The following is a 19,797-nucleotide window of genomic DNA, read 5'->3' as shown; positions in this document are numbered from 1 at the left end:
TCATTGTTAAAGGGCACTGGGAAGCACAACTGCTACACAAAAGAAACTGAAGATCTGTCATTCTTTCATTCATTTGTTCATTCATTTGCTAGTCATTAAGTGCTTATGTATAGTTGACTCTGTGCTATGCTCTCATCCTTGTCTTTTCTTCAGAGCACTTTTCACAGGTCATAATTACATTTTGTTTTATGATTATCTACTATGCTGGAAAGCTCTATACATGTCTGTTCCATTAATACATGCACAGATGCACCACATCTGTTAGACCAGAGTCTGGGAAATATTAGGCCCTAAATATTAATTTGTGGAGTAAATTAATGAATAATTTTCCCTGCTGTGAAGATTGCAGCAGTGAGTCATCCAAACTCCATTCTCAAGAGGAGCGCAAGCCAGGAAGGGAGAGTAGATTCATGTGTAGTTCATGCTTACATTAAGTGGATTTACTTCCAGAAAGGTTCAGAAGAAGTACTTTGGGAATTCAGGGGAAGGAAATGTTAGACCGGCTGGGAAGCTGAGGAGTCCTCAAAGACAAGCCCTCAATTGGCCATGAAGCTAGGCAGGAGTTTATCGTAGGCCATGTGTAGAGCCTGCAGAAGGAGCCTCTTGAGTACAGGCATGGCCCATGGAGGGTCCAGAGGAAGCTCCTTATATGGCATGCAGTATATGACCAGGGACTGGAAAGAGAGAGGGCTCAAAAGGGTCCTTCCCCCCCCTTAAATTATAAAGAGCCTTGAATGCCTAGCCACAGATCTAAACTTTCTCAGGTAATAAGTTGACAGCTGATGATATTTGGGTAAGCAAGTGGCTTGGAGATGCACTGGAGGATGTTAGTATGAAGGGCACGTGTTACTGTTGGTGGGCAAGTGGGTTAGGAGGTAGTAAGGGCTATGGGGAAGGTCATGTCCATGAGCTAGAGGAGAGGGACAGATGCAGAAGATATTTGCCTGGATGTGGGGTTGACGTTGTCAGGGCAGGGGCTATCAGAGTGAGGTTTGGGTTTCTGGCAGAACGATTCATTGAGTCTGGAAGCTTGGAGAAAGAGGTTTGGAAGAAATGGCCATGAAAGTTGAGTTTGAAGTACTTGTCCCTCTCCATAATGGGGTTAAATACAATCTAAAAGCTCAAGATAAAGTGTATGGGCTGGAGAGAGAAGGCTGGGAGTTGTTGGTTTACCTGAGGTGAGTAAAGTCAAGGGTGAGGATGAGATTCCCCAAAATGTCCTGGTTATGTACTACTATGTCACAAACCACACCAAAATTTTGTGACTTATTTAAAACCAGTCATTCAGTTTAATCACAAATCTGCAGGTCTTTGGTTTGGGCTCTGTGAGAATGGTTGTCTGCTCAATGCAACATCTGCAAAGGTGGCTTGCTAGGCACTATATCTAATCCAGGATTGTTTGCATGACATGACAGTTGCATCTGGCTGTACACTTGAACCTTAGCTAGGGTTCTGGCTGGAATCCCTATGTGTGGCCCCTCTCCATGTGACTGCCTGGGCTTCCATATAACATTGTGTCTGGGTTTCAAGTATGAACATCTCCAGAGCTGGGAAGTAGAAGCTGTCATCTTCTTAAGTGGGAGCTTCTTAAGATCTGGTCCCTGGATCAGAGTGGCAGTGTCTCTTCCACTGTGTTCTTCTAATCCAGCCATCACAGATTGAAAAAGAGGAGACAGAACTCTAACTCTCAATGGAAGGAATGCCAAAGAAATTTAGAGCTCGTTATTTCTGGCTTAAATAACATCTGTTGAAAGAATGAGTGAATGAATAGTGTGAGGAGAAATGCAGTGACAGAAATATCTGGGGTTTGAGGGAAGCGGTTACTGGAGATGTTTGACTAGAGTTGGCAAGGAGAGGGGTTAGGCATGAGGAGGTCACTAGGATCTAGACTGCTGAGGGCTGTGAATGTCAGGTGAAGGAGACAGGACTTGAGCGTGGGATAGACAGGGCACCAGCTAAGTGCTTAAGAGGACTGTGGTTTAGGAACAGGAGCAAAGGTGAGGCCTAGACCAGGGTCTAGGTGAGGTCCTCAGGTCCATGAGTGAGTATGCATCCAACTCTCAGCTTTGGGCTTCTGCTGGCTATGGCCTTAATCCTTGCTCCAGCCTGCCCTCGGGGCTCGACATTCTGTTCCTGGCACCTGTGGAATGCACAGTGGACACACATAACAATAGAATTCCTGGAAGTCAGAGGTGGCACCCAGACCCTTCAGGGCCAGGCTGGTCTTACCTCTGTAGCAGATGAGAGTGTGGTCCCTTTGGAAGCACATTTACAAATCTCCTGGGCCCATGAGGGAACAGGACTGTGATTCCTCTGAACACAACTTCTTCATGTGGCCACGACCCCCTGGACAATGAAGTCAAGATGACTACAGGTGTGTCTTCTTTCTTGGGGACCTGTGGACACTGAGAGGCCTGGCCTGAGGAGTGGGTTGTTCATGCTGAGATTTCTCTAGGCCTTTATCTGCCAAGAGTAGAGGCCACCCAGGGCACACTTACAGAGGTGGGCAGGCTGCCACATGGCCCTTGCCAAGGCCAGACCTCACGGCTCCATCTCTGAGTCCAGCCTGGGCCAGCATCAGCCAGAGGGCTGGCTGCTGTCAAGGTCGTGCTGAGGGACAGTGAGCATTCTTGTGGCAGGCTAGCCAAGGGAGGTTCTGGCTGACGTAGCAGCCACTCTCTGGAGAAATCCTGATCTGCAGAGAGCAGATGGACAGCAGGAGCTGGCTGAAGCCCTCAATGAGTCTCTGAGTCACGCTGGCCTTTTTTTCCTCACTCATTTGCTCTGGGCCTTGGCTGAGGGGCAGTTGGAGAACCCTGCACAGGCACAGGGCCCCTGGACACTCTACTCGTGTGGACTTCTTCGGAAACGTATCCTGGTGAGGGCGAGGAGGACAGAGGGCTCCCTTGGCTTGGACATCTTACTCCTGGGAATGTGGTCAATGGCCTGATCATGGTGGTCACCCAACTGAATCTGGAGTTTCGCTTTCAAGGCAAGAAGCTGCGAGGCTTCAGCTGTGAGCTCACTCGGTCGCCTCATGGGGTCTTTCCTGAGACTGCCTTCACCATCACATGCCAGGTCATGCTGCCCCTTCTACTCTCGGGACTGGGCATGATGACTGCTGGCCTGGTGATGAACACCATCCAAGTGCGTACGGGGCCTCTGAGGGGCAGTATGGGGCCCGGGATTGGGGGCCCAGTGTTCCCAGGAGTGGGGCTACAATCTTGAACCAGGCCTTGAGGCTTGAGAATACGGGTCTTCCAGGGACCTCAGTGCCTGAGATTTACAGAAGCTTCTGATGACCATCTCTGAAAGTTAGTCTGTATGAGCCATGTTAGCCACAGGAGCTCAGACCATTTTCCTTCCAGGGGATGCAGACTCATTAGGCAGGGCCTGAGGGGTTCAAATTCTGGCTGTGCTGTTTGCTCATATCTGAAGGAACTTGTTAGTGTCCCCCACCTCAGTTTCCCCATCTGCAGAGGGGGCTAATAAACACACATACCTTGAAGGATTGTGAGGATGAACAACTGAGTGCACCTTGTGTTGTGGCCTGAGGGTGATGAGCACTATTCCTTCCTACCCCCAGAATCTTCATGGGGCTCTTCTGTGGGAGGACAAGGTACAGAGGCCGGGTTGGGGGTCTAGGCCAGTAATGGGCTATAGTGTTTTCTTTTGGGTAGAGACATTTGTTGGGAGACCCTTGGATGATTGTACACTGTTGTTCACTTCTCCTGGGCTGTTTATGTTCTTAGGTTGGCTCAGGTAATGCTGTTTGAATCACTGAGGTTTTGCTCTGTGTACTTAAACATTTCTTATACAATTAGTGTGTTATTTTAGAAAACTTTAAAAATGTACATAAATGAAGGAGGGTGGGTACTTATAATATTTGTCAATGTTATGCTGTGTATCTATCAAGAACATCTAAACACATAAATGTATGGTATCATAGTACATAACGTGCTTCTTAATCTGTAAAATTCAATTTAGTTTTTTAACCCATGGGACATCCCAGATTGCATTCCTCCTTCCTCAGTACACACAGCATCTCCTTATTCATGGCCCCCAGCATTACCCTGTACACACCTGTCTCTGAGTTGGAGAGGGGTCATCAACCCACACCCTGGCCCCTTGACTTATGAATGAGGCTCATGATGCCTCCCAGGCAACCTCTGCTTGCATTACCTCAGTAGATGGAACACTCACTCCTCCTGGGACTGAGGTAGCTATTGCATACGGTCATCTCACCATTAGAAACTTGTGTTCAACTGGGCTTGCAACCTAAATACCCATCTCTCCTTACTTTGAGATTCAGTCCTGGAGCTGCTCCAAGAATCTGTCATCCCTTCCCTAAGACCCTCCTGCAGATACTGGGGAGAGAGACTCTGACCTGAGTCTCCTCTTTTTGACTTCCACAGTTCCCTCAGGTGGAGCACACCTTAGAGTCCCTTCTCCCCATTGCATGTCCCTCAGTTGCTGCAACCTGGGACGGTGTCTGTCAGCTTAGAGAGTTTGGTAGGATCTGGAAGATGTGGTGGGATGTTGGGGAGAGAGGGTATGGGATTGTGCCTGATTATTGGCGGGGGTGGCACAGTAGGCCAGTTCAGGAGGAAGTCTAGCTGGGGGGCAGAACAACTTTCTGGATTCTATGTTAAGGCACCATCTGGGAGACCAGCATAAAGAAAAAGGTGTGTCTTGGGGGAAGCTGTCTGCAAATTCAGTCCTTGAGCCATTCATTTTTAGAAGGTCCAGCATCTGGGAGAAAGAGAAAATAACTCTGGAAGTCATGGTCCATTCCTTCTTCCCACTTTGCAGACATGGTTCTGTTACTCCAGTGTGTTATGAGGTTCAAGGGTATTTGAGTTCCCCTGGCTCCTGAGCCTCCACCACCACTTTTCTGCTCACTGACACTCAGCAGTGCAAAAAGCACCCTTGGCAACACTACTCCAAAGAGAAGCCCCACAGCAAGAGATGGAGCCCTGGCTCCTGGCTTCAATTGCACCCAAACCATTGCCTCCCCAGACCAGGAGGAGGCTGTGTGCTGGGGCCTAAGGCTTAAGTGTTTACAGAAAGGATGACCTCCTGGTGTGACAGGCATGCTTTGTGGGCTGTTCCTGGTACAATCCTGAGACCAGGGACACTGGTTGGGTGCTGACTTTACCTCCTCTTAATTTGGGGCCAGAGGTATCTCTCTTTTTGTGATCGGTATTCAGTCTATGGTTCGGCCTAGGGACTGAGGCCCAGTACATGGCCAGAGTATCCGTTTTTTGTTTTTTATTTTTTCAAAAAAATTCTTTTTCAGTAATACAAGGAAGGTATAAATATTTCTCTTTCTCATTAAAATTTTCTCTTTCTCATTAAATAAATGTTGGAGGTGAAGTTAAACCCTCTTTGGCCTCAGCCCTCACTCTCAGCTTATTCCTGTATTATGAAGTCATGCATATCCTCTCAGACCCTTTGGGGGTTTATGTATACATATGTGTACCTGAAGACAGTAAGAGTGGTTTTTATTGTTAGAGGGTATATAATCCCTCTACACTGAATCAGAGATAAATCAGACAGGATCCTTGCCTTAGAGCAGCCGAGAGCCAAAGGCAGAGTAGGATAGATGCAATCAGTCATTCATCCGTTCCCTCCTTTATTCATTCAGCACATTTTGTTGAATGCTGCTAGCTGCTCTTGGGCCCTGAGGGTGCAGTGGTGAGCAGAAGCAGACCAGTCTTCTCAGCAGTACTCTAATGGGTGAGGCAGATTCTCATTTGATCATCCCACAAATGAGTGAGTGAGTGGAGGCAGTGAGCTGAGCAGACATTTGCCTGTGAAGGAAGAAGGAATAATCCATTCTTCCTAAAGGAGTCAGAGAATCTACAGTTAGCCGGACATTGGAGTTGGACCCTAAAGGATGAGGTAGCAGTTTCCAGGATTACGTGAGGAATAGTAAACATCCCAGGTGAAGGGATCAGTGTGTGCATAGATATGGACAGATGAGTGTGTGTTTATGAAGAGTGAGGAACATGAATGCCACTATCATGGAGATGGGGCTCTGGGAAGGCATGAGGGACAATGTCAGCTCTGCTCAGGAGTTTTAAGTTGCATATTGAGAACAAGGGAGTTGTTGATTTTGTCATTCTTTGTTTTAATAATAGATATCATGTATTTGTTTTATTGAAGTATAGCACAGAAGTGTAGAAAATTGCACAACTCATATGTGTGAAGTTTGATAAACCATCTCAAGGTTAATGCACCTCAGTAACCACCACCCAGGTCAAGAGCATTCTCAGCCCTCCATGCCTGGCCAAACCTAAACCACTCTTGTCTCTTCTAATACTGTGGATTCATTTTGGCTGTTCTTAAGACAGGAAACGACAAGGAAATTTTTGCATTTTTTTAGGGGGGAGGTGAGCATGGGTTTTTGGGGGGTGGGTGGGCAAAAGGATTCATATCTCTTGGGTACATGTCCAGGAGTGGAATTGGCAATGAAAGGTTAGAAGGGGCTGGATGACATGGTCGTATATGTGCAACAAAACTCAACTCTGGCAAAGGGGGTCAGAGATGGCCTGGAGTGTGTTGCTCTAGGCCACAGGGAAAAACTAGGAGTCTGTGGTTGTGATTCAGAGCTCTCCAAGCACAAGAATGATTATTTTTGACCTACTTCAGCCTTTCCAGTACCCTGGATAGATGTCTTTAAAGTGTTGCTGGAGACGGTAGTGTCAGAATTTAAGACAGTTATGAAAATCCAGATGTCAGGATGTCAGGAAACAAGAGGTTAATTAAGTCCTGGCTGGCAGAGGAAGAGGGATTCTTGGAACTACAGTGGGTGGAGCAAGGCAAGGGAGGCTGGGTGAGGGGGGTTGAGTTTAGAATCCTGAGTTTGAGGGGCCTGTGGGATATCAGGGTTCAGTCAACAGTTGGGTCAGCAGGTGTAACACCCAGAAGGCAGATATAAGGAAAACATTTATGATCCCTGTAAAGAAGTCTGTAAATCAGACAGTTCTGGCACTAATTAATTCACTGGATTAACAGGGTAATGTAGTATTCAGAATCCTAATGTTTTTCTATTTTATGTTTGTTGACTTTGTCCTACATAGTTGTAGGATGCCTCATGTGTCTAGACATGATTTCTCAAATCTCCTTGGCCATGATTGTGTCCTAGCCCACACCCAACTGACTACTTATAAGAAGGATGGGGCCCCCCACAAAAGGGGGTCTTTTACCAGCCTTTCCCTCTTTCAGGCCTCTTGTAGATGGAGAGTGGGGTGGCTGTGGAAGGTAACTCAAGCCTTGGAAAGGAGAAATGAAGACGAAATATGAAGGAAAATCAGGATTACAACAGGATGTCAGCAACCTTGGGCTCCAGAACTCTAGATTTTACTGTTACCAGAAAGCAGACTTCAAATGGGTTGGGATATCCAGGTCTGGGAAAGGACTGCTCAGGAGCCTTGTGTACCACAAGGCAGTCAGTGGTTTGGTGGCAGCCTGATCTCCTTTGCCTGGTTCAATCTGTCCTTTTTTCTTTTTTTAATACCAAAATTGGTTTAGTTTCAACAAATAATAAAGGAACAATTAAAATAACACATCATTGTCACAATCAGATAAATATGTATTAAAAAAATATTGGTAATATAAAGTACTGGCAAATGGGAAATTGCCAATTTCCAGGAACTGGAACTGAAAGGAACTGGGTATTCATAGATTCTTTTTCTTCATCTTAAAGCAGTCCCTTTAGCATATTTTGCAGTGCTGGTTTGGTGGAAGTATATTCTTTTAGCCTTCATTTGTCTGGGAAACTCCTTATTTTGCCTTCCATTTTAATTGAGAGCCTTACTGGGTACAGCAGTCTTGGTTGCAGGCCTTTGCTTTTCATTACTTGGAATATTTCTTCCCATTCCCTTCTGGCTTGTAGTGTTTCTGTTGAGAAGTCACCTGCTAGCTGTATCAGAGCCCCCTTATATGTTACTACCTCTTTCTCCCTTGCTGCCTTTAGGATTCTCTATTTGTCTTTGATATTTGTCATTTTAATGATGATGTGCCTTGGAGTGGGCCTCATTGGGTTCTTCTTGAATGGGGCCCTCTGTGCTTCCTGGACGTATGTGACTTTTTCTCTCCTCAAATGAGGGAAGTTTTCCATCATGACTTTTTCAAACAGGTTCTCTATCCCTTCCTCATCCCCTTCTCCTTCTGGTATTCCTATTATATGGATATGACTACATTTCAGGGGGTCCTGCATTTCCCTAAATGCCTCTTCATTCTTTTTTTAGTCTTTTTTTCATTTTCTTGCTCTTTCTGGGGGCTTTTTTCTACCATGTCCTCCAGCTCTCTGATTCAGTCTTCTGCTTCATCTTGCCTGCTTTTGATTCTTTCTGTGTTCTTCAATTCAGAAATTGTATTCTTCATTTCCTCTTGTCTCTTTTTGGTAGTTTCTATGTCCTTTTCCATGCTGACTTCGTTTGCAGTATGTTCCTCGTAGTTTCCCTGTAGTTTTTTTGTAATTCTCTCTGAGCTCACTGAGCTCATTGAGCTTCCTTAGAACCATTGTTTGAAATTCAGTATCTGGCATCTTACTTGCCTCTATTTCATTAGTTCTCTTTCTGGGGATTCCTCCTTTCCCTTCGAGGGGGGGTGGTATTTCTTTGTCTTCTCATTATTTGTGAGACTCTTCATTTTTGCTTCTCCTCCTTAAGTTATCTGTCTTGATTTCCTGACTCTGTGGTGTGAACTTCTATGGTTGGAGACTGCTGTTTTTACCTTCTGGATCAGCCTCTGATTATGTCAGATGTCATCCCTGTCTGACCTTAGGCAGTCTGTTCGAGACTTCCAGTAATCTACTGCTTGTGGCTGTCTCCTTCAGCTGTTAATCTTATTCACTCTGCTCTCAGCAGGATGCCTTAAACAGCTCAGGGTGGGGCAGAGTCCATCCAGGGGGATGGGGTTATTGGGTCCTCTTACTTTGCTGCAGTTAGATTGTGCTAAAGCCGATTCTCCTATCTCCAAGGTTACAAGGCTCCTCTCTCACTATTGTTCAGTTGTTTGTTCCAGGTGATTTCTCCACAATTTAGTTGTAATTCCAGGTTGGTCCTGGAAGGAGGTCAGTGTGACTTCCATTTACTCTTCCACCATCTTGATTCTCCCAATCTGTCCTTTAAGTGGGAGCTCCTCAGCTATGGAATTAGAATCTTGAAAAAGATTGAATCTGTGTTTTCTTGAGAAGATGTATTAGTTCTGGTTGAATCAGTCCCACGAGGCTATTGTGTTACCTGATGACTAGCCAAAGTTGAAAAGCCTGTGCCCATTTAAAATCAAGGATTATTAGACTTTGGAGAAATTTCTAACTTTGTAGCTTTCCTATTTGGAAAAAGGAAATCCTTTAAATTAAATTTTAAAAAATTAAAATATCAGGAAAAGGAAAAGGAGTCCTCAGTGGAGGCCAAAATGGAATGGTTACAGAGGCCAGCATAGTACAGGGAGAGCTCAGAGATGTGCTTGTTGGACAGTGAGAGTCTAGTACATGTTTGGGTGGTTGGGGAGGGGGGTGTGGAAGATGCCCTAGCACAGAGGAAGCAGCAGAATGGAGGTTAGAAGAGCCCGTGGAGTCACCCACTTGGAGATCACTGCTTCCTTTAGGACGAGTGTCCAGCCCACAGGCTGCATGTGGCCCAGGATGGCAATGCATGCAGGCCAACACAAAATCATAAATTTACTTAAAACATGAGACTTTTTTGTGATGACATGTCACAATGTCACATAAAATAAATGTAGGTACTCTCTTGCTATTTGTATGCATGCATGGCTTCTGTTTTATGGTGGTGTGTGGCTTACAGTGTGTTATCTTTCAAGTGCAGACAATAGCATTGACACCATCAGACATAACATGTGCTCATGGTGATTTAGTGAGGCAGTGATTATTAATAATATTTCAACCTACCATTGCAGCGTTAGGTGTTTCATGTTATTTAGAAATCAGGTAAGCATTCTTATGTGACTATTAAAGGTACTTCCACATCTTGGCCACATCTCACACATCACCTACCATGCTTTATAATCAGCCTTCCACCCCACCTTGCATCAGCAGCCAAGAAGGCTCTGAAAGGTCCCAAACCTTGCTATTTTCCTGTCAATTATTTTTTATAATAAAAGTAAAGTCACTTATATATTATTATTATTAAGTGTATGTAACTGATTATGCTATTACAGTTGTCCCATTTTTTTCTTCCTTTTATCCCCCTCCACCCTGATCCCCACCCCCAACATTCCCCCCTCCTTAGTTCATGTCCATGGGTCATACATATAAGTTCTTTGGCTTCTCCATTTCCCATACTGTTCTTAACCTCCCACTGTCTATTTTGTACCTACCAATTATTCTTATTCCCTGCACCTTTTCACCCATTCCTCCCCTTCCCTTTCCTCGCTGATAACCCTCCATGTGATCTCCATTCCTGTGATTCTGTTCTTGTTCTAGTTGCTTGTGAGCTTGTTTTTGTTTTTGTTTTTGTTTAGGTTCAGTTCTTGATAGTTGTGAGTTTGTTGTCATTTTATTATTCATAGTTTCAATCTTCTTCTTTTTCTTTGATAAGTCCCTTTAACATTTCATATAATAAGGGATTGGTGATGATGAACTCCTTTAACTTGACCTTCTCTGGGAAGCACTTTATCTGCCCTTCCATTCTAAATGATAGCTTTGCTGCATAGGGTAATCTTCGATGTAGGTCCTTGCCTTTCATGACTTTGAATACTTCTTTCTAGCCCCTTCTTGCCTGCAAGGTTTCTTTTGAGAGATCAACTGATAGTCTTACAGGAACTCCTTTGTAGGTAACTGTCTCCTTTTCTCCTGCTGCTTTTAAGATTCTCTCCTTATCTTTAATCTTGGGTAATGTAGTTGCCTTGGGTTATGATGTGCCTTGCTGTGTGCTTCCTTAGGTCCACCTTCTTTAGGACTCTCTGAGCTTCCTGGATCTCCTGGAAGTCTATTTCCTTGGCCAGATTGGGAGAGTTCTCTTTCATTATTTTTTCAAATAAGTTTTCAATTTCTTGCTTTTCCCCTTCTCCTTCTGGCACCCCTATGATTTGGATGTTGGAGCATTTAAAGTTATTCCAGAGCTTCCTAAGCCTCTCTTCATTTTTTTTGAATTCTAATCCCTTCATTCTGTTCTGGTTGAAAGTTTATCTTTTCCTTCTTCTCCATATCATTGAGTCCCAGTTTCCTCCCCTTTACTGTTGGTTCTCTGTATATTTTTCTTTATTTCACTTTGCATAGCCTTCACTTTTTCCTCCATTTTATGACCATACTCAACCAGTTCTGTGAGCATCCTGATTACCAGTGTTTTAAACTGTGCATCTGTTAGGTTGGCTCTCTTTTCATCGCTTAGTTCTTTTTTAAGAGCTTTGATCTGTTCTTTCATTTGGGCCTTATTTCTTTGTCTCAGTGTGCCTGTTACATTACATGGGGGCAGAGCCTTAAGTATTTGCCAGGGTGGGGCCACCCAGCTCCCTGTGTTGTGACACTCTGTGTGGGTGAGGGGTCAGAGAGGTAACAATGCCACTTGCTCAGCTCTCAGTGGCTTTCAGTCACTTACCCCAGTACCCACAAGCAAATTGGGCCCTTCTAGTGCTGATTCCTGGGCAGGTAGGTTTGTGTTTGTTCTGGGACCCTGTGAGTCCTTCGAATGAGCTTTCCTGTGAGGCTGGGGGTTCCTCCTACTGCCTCAACTGCTAGAGGTTTTTATATCCAAAGGTTTTTAGGCTTGCTTTTCCCATGCTGGAACCCTGGGTTGCATAGTCTGTCGTGCCCCCGAGATGTTCTTCCTGGTTTATCCACATGGAAATGTGGGTCCACCGGTCTTCCAGTTGCTGCCTTGCCAGGTGTCCTCTCCACCCTGGGTGCCCATCTCTGCCCCTCCTACCAGTCCGGATGAATGTTTCTTCTTTAACTCCTTGGTTGTCAGATTTCTATGCAGTTCAATTTTCTGGCAGTTCTGGTTATCTTTCGTTTTTCAATTTTTTGTTGTCCTTCTTTTGGTCGTGGGAGGAGGTAAAGTCTATCTACCTATGCCCCCAACTTGGCCAGAAGCATCTCTTCTTTTGAACGTTTCTTCTTTAAGTCCTTGGTTGTCAGATTTCCATACAGTTCTATTTTCTGCCAGTTCTGGTTTTCTGACAGTTTTTTGTTTTTAAATTTGTTGTTATCCTTCTTTTGGTTATGCGAGAAAGTAAAGTATATCTACGTATAATTCCATCTTGGTTGGAAGATATTATTATTTTTAATCCCAGCATGTCTTCTAAAATGTCTCAAAATAAAAAAGAACTCCCAAAAAGAAAAATTATGGATGACGGAGTATTGTTCAATGAAAAGTAGACAGATGACCACTTTTTTATTTAGGCAAATAGTAAGGCACTCTGCTTAATTTGTAGGGAATTTGTACATGTTTTCAAAGTCTATAATTTGAGAAGGCATTATATGCAAAAACATGCTGCCAAATTTAATGCGTATGAAGGATTGTGTTGTAGACAAAACAGTGGAAATGAAAAAAAAGTCTGTCTTCTCAACACAAATTTTTTCAAAAAGTTACAATCAGAGCAGGTAAGGATTCTGAATTTCACAGCTTTGTAGATAAGTAAAGAGAGTAACGAGGGAGTGAACACCATAAACAATGGGTGTTAAAAGGGCCTGGCCCAATCTCTTCCCCTCCAGCCCTGGTGAGATGTCTTGTTTTACTGCTTTACGGATGACTCACCAGGGCCCAGAGGTGAGTGGATCCACATATCTTCACACAGCTCTTATCTCAGGGAATGGGAAACCCCAGGCCTCCGATCTCCTCAATAACAAAGTTGGTTTTGGGGTTTTTTTTTTTCAGTTCTAGCATTTCAAAACTAGGAGGACCTTCTAGTATAGGGGTCACAGACATCTGTAGGGGCCAGGGAGCTCCAATAAGTCAGTAGGATCATTACAGATTGATTGAGTGTTAACTTACTTGCATGTTAAATAGGTTGGAATAGTTTTCACTCTACAAAGAATTTTTTTCTTTTCTAGTTTTCTTGAAATCTGCATAGCTTTCATTCTTTTTAATTTTAATTTGTATTTCTTTATGTTTGATGGAGACCTGTGTGGAGAAACATTCTATCTGTTTTGGCAAATCCAGAGTCCCCTTTTGACAACCCAGGGTAACTTCCACTCAGGCTTGGTGCCCAGGAGCAGCTGTGCAGGCGTGGAGCCACCTGGAGGCTCTGCTTCTGATAAAGCAGCACCACTCTTCAGTCCCAGCTCTCCCAATTCATCTGAATCTCCCAACTTTGAAATTGGTGACTAATTCCTATTTATACCAACACATTGGCACACCTGACAAAGTGTGTCCACAGGCTAGACCAAGCCTACCCCCCAATTTTCCCAGGTGCTGAGTACCAGAGAAAGGGACTCTTGAGGCCACTACAGCTGTTTACTGAATAGTAGTAAGAAAATTTCAGGTCTTCATCATTATTTTTATTTAGTTTAAAGTCATTAAAAAACATAATCTTATTCATTTATTTTTACAGGGAGTGAGAAGTAACTTATGGAAAGCTTCTCACAACAGATGTCCAAGATATGCCAATAGGTGTGTGTGCATTGAGATTTTTATTCTGTCCCCACCAGCACTGGCCAGTATTTGTGGAGGTTAAAGACCTGTTGACATTGGTGCCACCCTTAGTGGGCCTGAAGGGGAACCTGGAGATGACACTGGCATCACGACTCTCCACAGCTGTAAGTAGACAATTGGACATCTGGGCCAACTTCCCCCGGGCGAGGAAAATATTTGCATCACTAGGTCTCCCTGAAGTAGCTTGTGGGTAGGTGGGTTGGACTCTCCAAAAAGACAAGTGTTATTGAGTTTTGTTCTGTCATGATGCCTGCCATCCTGTTTTTCCATAGCTAAGTTGGACTGCTGGTCTGACTGGGCTTAGCCCCTGTGTTCCCTGAGCTTCTTCTTTAACCCCATGTCAGGTAGGACTCTGTGTCCCTGTGCCCAACATACATGCTGCCCTTGCTCAACCACCTCAACCTTGAGCCCAGCTCCACACATTTACACTGAAGCCATTATTATGGCTTCACTGTGGGTTTGATGGAGGATTTCATAGAGGAGACAGAGTATTAAACGCTGTTAATGACCTCTGTGAGGGGTTGTTTTCTCCAAAAGGGCTCCTTGAATGCTGTACAACCAGAGGTGTTTTCTTGTGGACTCTAACTAGAGGGTTCCTAACTTTGCCCCTCTTCTTATCTCTCCCAGATCTTCTGGGAATTGAAATTCTTTTTCTCTCTGTGATGCCCATTTGATATACAGTATTTGAAAAAGGCCCGTGGCGAGAGGAAGTGTGATGTATTCAAGAAACTGAGAAGAGCGACAGATTTGGTTGGAGTGCTGAGGGTGAGGTGAGGGAGCTGCCTGGAACAGGAAGCTGGAGACATAGGTGAGGGGTGGTTGGCTGAACAATAGCCCCCAGAAATGTCCATGTCTTAATCACTGGGATCTGTGAATATTACCTTATATGGAAAAGGTTTTTGCAGATATGATTAAGGACCTTGACATGGGAGAACATCCTGGATTATAAGAATCCTTATAAAGGGGAAGCAGAGGGAAGTTTCATACAAAAGAGAAGAACTGTGAGAGAAGCAGAGTCCCAGAGAGAAGATCCTCTGCCACTTTGAAGATGGAGAAAGAGCCACAAGCCAAAAAATGTAGCTGTACCTACTGGAAAAGGCAAAGGAACAGATTTTCCCCTAAAGCTTCTGGAGGGAGCAAGCCTCTACTGACACCTTGATTTTAGCCCCATAAAACTTATTTCAGGCCCCTGGCCACTAGAACTTTAAGAGAATAAATTTCTATTGTTTTATGGAATAATTTGTTATAGCAATAACAGGGAACCTGGCATATGGGACCAGATCATGTAGAGCCCTGTAGGACATCAAAATGTTTTAAGCAGCAGGTAACATGAAGCAGGCACACACAAATACACATTTATACACAAAACATGGATACCTATGTATGCATGTATACACTGACATGCCTGATTATATTGATCAATGTTCGGGCAGGAAAAAATGTTGATTGTTATCTCTGCCATGCTGGCATTTCAGATGTTGCATTTTTATTTCATAACACTTAACTGTATTTTAAACACTTTTCTGCAATGATCATATCTTAATGCTGTAATTCTTTTAAAATATGTAAAACATGGAGGGAAAATAGAATTACTTAGTATAATTCACTACACAGGTATATCCAAGGAGAACAGTCCCTTTATCATCACAGTAGAATATTAAAGGCACTTAACATTCATTCTTAATTGTTTTAATCATTACATTAAGGTATAAATTAATATAAGAAAAACACAGATTTTTAAATTTTTTATAATCCTCAACTGAGGATTTTTTTAAATTGATTTGAGAGAGAGGGTGACATTGATGTGAAAGAGAAACATTGATCAGTTGCCTCTTGTATGCTCTCTAAAAACTGGGGGTCAAACCCACAACCTAGGCATGTGCCCTGACTAGGAATCGAACCTGCAAACTTTTGGTGTACAGGACAACACTCCAATCAGATGAATCCCTGACCTACGCAAAATTCACAAATTTTACGTTCACAGGTCATTGATTTTTGACAATAAATAAATATGTATATATCCATGTACTACTACTGCAATTGAGATTTAAAATATTCCCCTCACCCTAAAAGGTTCTCTCACTTTGTTTTACAGTCATCAGTCCAGTTTCTCCCACTACTTCATCCTGGCAGCCTCTGATCCAGTTCCAATCTCTGTAGATTACGATTTCCTTCACACCCATTCATCATTTAAAAAAAAACAAAAACAAAAAACTCTCAGTGCAACTTGAAACAAGAATATTTTATTGGTCTTGTTCTGGATGTTTAGTTAATTAAATAAGCCGCAGAGAGCAAACGAGACCTTAAATATTGGAAAGCAGGAGAAAAATTTGCTATTGATATGCTTGTGTTCTTGGAAAATTCTAAGCAAGTTAACTGGAAAACCATTAAGGATAATAAGCTCAGTAAAGGACCCCAGTTTTAAAATATCAGGATGAAATTTGAAATATACATTAACATATGTATGTATATACATTTATACACACTAAAAATAATTACAAAATGCAATTGGAAAAGAGCTATCTATCAAACTATTAACTGATTTTAAAGCATCTTCAGCATGAAGCCTCAGAAAGAAATATACAGGACCTAGGAAATAAAACCCTAAAAAGGGAAATACAAATCTGAAAATGCAAATATGAAGTTTCTGACTGGGTAGTCATTGTTGTAAACCATCAGTTCTCCTTGTCTTAGTTTATAAAATTTATATAATTTTTACCAATCTGCTAAAGGGATTTAGGGAAGCTTATCTGGAAGAATGAGTGAGAATAGCCAAGAAAATATTGGTAATAGTAGAGAATCAAGATGCCAGAGGAGTGAGTGGAAGTCACACCGACTTCCTCCCAGGACAAATCTGGAATTACAACTAAAATATGGAGAAATCACCTGGAACAAACAACTAACCAATAGCAAGAGGAGCCTTATAACTTGGACAGAAAAAGAATCAGCTTTAGCACAACCTAACGGGTAAGGAGTGTGATAGAGACTTGAGAAGGTGGGTGAGGTGCCCACCAGTGACTGCACCAGTAGGATATTGAAACGGCCACTTGGATCCCTCTGAGATGAGTGGATTCTAAACCATAAGAGGGGATCTCCAGCCTATAGCACAAGAGCCCAAAAAGTACACAGATAACAGCTAACTGCAAAAAGCAGCAGGGTTGCTCTCTGCCAGAGACAGGTGGCTGGAGGCACAAAGAGCTGTTTAAAGGGCCAATGCATACGTTTTCATTTGCAGCCACTTAACCTGGTCTCCAGCAAAGGTGGGGCAGAATAGGCTAGAGACACCTGAGAAGAGACTGGAGGCTTTGGGGAGAAAACAGAGAGTGGCTGGTGGGATTTTGGTGCTGACTCATGCACCAAATGGCAGCAGACATCTTGCTCAGGCAGATCCTCCTCTGAGCAGCAGCACAGTGAAAGGATCCAATAACCCCACCCCAACGAGGGACTCTGCCCCACCCTGTGGTGTCTAAGCCGCCTGCTGAGTGCAGAGTGACTAGATTAACAACTGAAGGAGACAGCCACAGACAGTAGATTCCCAGAAGTCTATAACAGACTACCTAAGGTCAGACAAGGTCAACATCTGACATCATCAGAGGCACATCCAGAAAGTAAAAACAGCGGTCTCCTACCATAGAAGTTCATACCACAAAGTCAGGAAATCAACACAGATCAATTTAAGAAGCAGAAGCAAAAAAGACTCACAAATAATGGGAAGACAAAGAAACAACCCCCAGTCAAAGGGAAAGAAGGAATCCCCAGAAAGAGAACTAAATGAGAGACAAGTAAACTATCAGATATTGAGTTTAAAAAAAAAACAGTTCTAAGGAACCTCAGAGAGCTCAGTGAGCTCAAAGAGAATTAACAAAAACTATAGGGAAACTTTGAGGAACTTACTGCAAACTATATCAGCATGAAAAATGACATAAAAACTATCAATAAGAGACAAATGGAAATGAAGAATACAATTGTCACTGCCCTCAGCCTTCAGGTTTAGGCACCGCAGGGTGGAGCAGTGCCATCTGAGGCTGGGGCTATATTGTGTCCTTATAGGCTGCTGCCACTTAGGGGACTGGTCTGCCTGGGCAAGATGGAAGCTGAGGGTTGGGGGAGGAGTCAGCACCGACATTGCCCTGGCTACTCCCTCAGTTCTCTCCCCAATGCTTTTGTCTCCATTTTCTCCTCGAGTGTGTCTAGGCAGCTCTGTGTCTCCTTTAGCCAAGGATCCACTTTCTACACCAGGTGCTCTGCACTCAGCACCCAGGCCTGTGGGCAACACCTGGCTGGGGCAGTGTCCTGAGGGTGATCCTACTGTGTCCTTTATGCCTGAGCAAGATGGAGGCTGCAGAGTGGGAGGTGAGTCGTCACCGGGGCCCCGATGGCCACTGTCTCAGTTCTCTCCACAGAGCTGTCCTCACCAATCTTTCCTCAGGTTCCAGGCCACTCTGACCCCGTCTCTTCCCAGAGACCAAGGAAAGTGGCTGCCATTGCAAATTTTTGCCTTGGCCCTTTAAATGTCTCTTTGCGTCTCCAGCCGCCTGTCTCTGGCACCACTATGCTTTTCGCAGCTGTCTTTTGTTTGTGTGCTTTTTTGGGTTCTGGTGCTGTAGGCGAGTTCCCCGCTTATGATTCAGACCCTTTTCTTCTTAGGGAGATCCAACTAGCCATTTCAATATCCCTCTGGTGCTGGCACCTGTGGGCACCCAGCTCACCCTCTGGAGCCTCCACCGCACTTCTCACCCATTAGGTTTTGCGAAAGCTTATTCCACTGTCTGTCCAAGGCTCCAAGTCTCCTCTCTCACTATCGTTCCACTGTTTTCCAGGTGATTGCTCCACAATTTAGTTGCATTTCCAGTTTGGTTATGGGAGAAGGTCAGTGTGACTTCCACTCACTCCACCAAATTCCACCTCCCCATCTCCTCCACTTGTTAATCTAGTCACTCTGCCCTCAGCAGTCCTGCCGGGGCAAAGTCCCTACTGTGGGAGGGGCTATTGCATCTTTTCACACTGCTGCCACTCAGGGGAGTGGTCTCTGCCTGAGCAAGATGGCTGCTGCCATATGGGGGAGGAGTCAGCACCAGGGTACCCCCAGCTACTCCCTCAGTTCTCTCCCCAATGACTCTATCACCAGACTTTCCTTAATGTCTCTAGAATACTCTGCGTCCCCTTCTGCCAAGGATCTACTATCTGCGACTGCCACTCTGTACTCAGCACCCTGGCCTGCGCAGCACCGGGCTAGGACAGAGCCTACTGGAAGCGTGACTATTGTGTCCTTTCATGCTGCTGCTGCCCAGGGGAGTGTTCTGCCTGAGCAAGAGGGCAACAGTTAGGTTGTGCTAAAGCCAATTCCTCTGCCAGTCTGAGATTTTAAGGCTCCTTTGTCGCTATTGTTCAGTTGTTTTCCAGGTGATTTCTCCACAATTTAGTTGTAATTCCAGATTGTTCCTGGGAGGAGGTTAGTGTGATTTTCACTCACTCCTCCACCATCTTGAATTCTTAAAAATAAAAAAAAACTAAAAGAAAATATTGGTAGTGAAAAAAGAAAGAATGCTAATGGTGAAATTTAATTTCCAGATATTAGAATTTAATTTACAGCTATAATAATGAAGGTATTTTGCAACCAGTCTCAAATGAACCTCTGGAAATAAGCTGTGATATTTACAAATATAATATATTATGTGATAATACTGGCATTTTAAATCAGTGAAAAAACTAAATCATTAATAAGTAATTCTGAGATAATTAATTCATTCTTTAGAAGTATTTTTCTTTAATTTGTCATACATAAATGTATATTTGGAAAGACTGAATAATTTACAGTGAAGCATGTCACCAGAAAAGCCCACTATTATTTTTAGAATCTACTGATAATAAATGCTTTTTAAGTAGCAGAACAAATGCAGAATCCATAAAAGAAAGATTTTGGCCTGTCATAGTTAAATTGGAAGTCATGTAATACTTTTAGTTTCCTAGGTCTGCCTGTAACTACATGCTACAAACTGAGTGGCTTAAACAACAGAAATGTATTGTGTCAAAGTTCTGAAAGTTGTAAGTTGGTGATCACGGTTTTGGCAAGTTTGGTTTCTTCTGAACCTAGGAGTGAGAATAGTCTATGCCTCTCTTCTAGCTTCTGTGTTCTATGCCTCTCTTCTAGCTTCTAGTAGTTTTCTGGCAGTCT

General features: G+C 43.7%; 1 protein-coding gene across 5 annotated transcripts in view; it reads left to right on the top strand.

Annotated features, from left to right (window-relative positions):
• Positions 1–19,797, top strand: part of SLC41A3 (solute carrier family 41 member 3) — a 71,098-nt gene that overhangs the window by 26,004 nt on the left and 25,297 nt on the right. For 4 of the 5 annotated variants that reach the window (XM_054587309.1, XM_054587310.1, XM_054587308.1 and 1 more), the window contains one exon: positions 13,619–13,726. In XM_054587309.1, coding sequence (XP_054443284.1) covers positions 13,619–13,726 — 108 coding nt within the window. Of the gene's footprint in view, positions 1–13,618; positions 13,727–17,850; positions 17,976–19,797 lie in introns of those variants that run through there. The other variant, XM_054587312.1, reaches the window with a different exon arrangement.

This window comes from Pteronotus mesoamericanus, unplaced genomic scaffold (genome assembly GCF_021234165.1).
Source record: "Pteronotus mesoamericanus isolate MK-2021 breed Mesoamerican mustached bat unplaced genomic scaffold, CSHL_Meso_final scaffold_118, whole genome shotgun sequence".
NCBI lineage: Eukaryota > Metazoa > Chordata > Mammalia > Chiroptera > Mormoopidae > Pteronotus > Pteronotus mesoamericanus.
The sequence above is the reverse complement of the archived record's forward strand: the minus strand, read 5'-3'. Positions and strand labels throughout refer to the sequence as shown.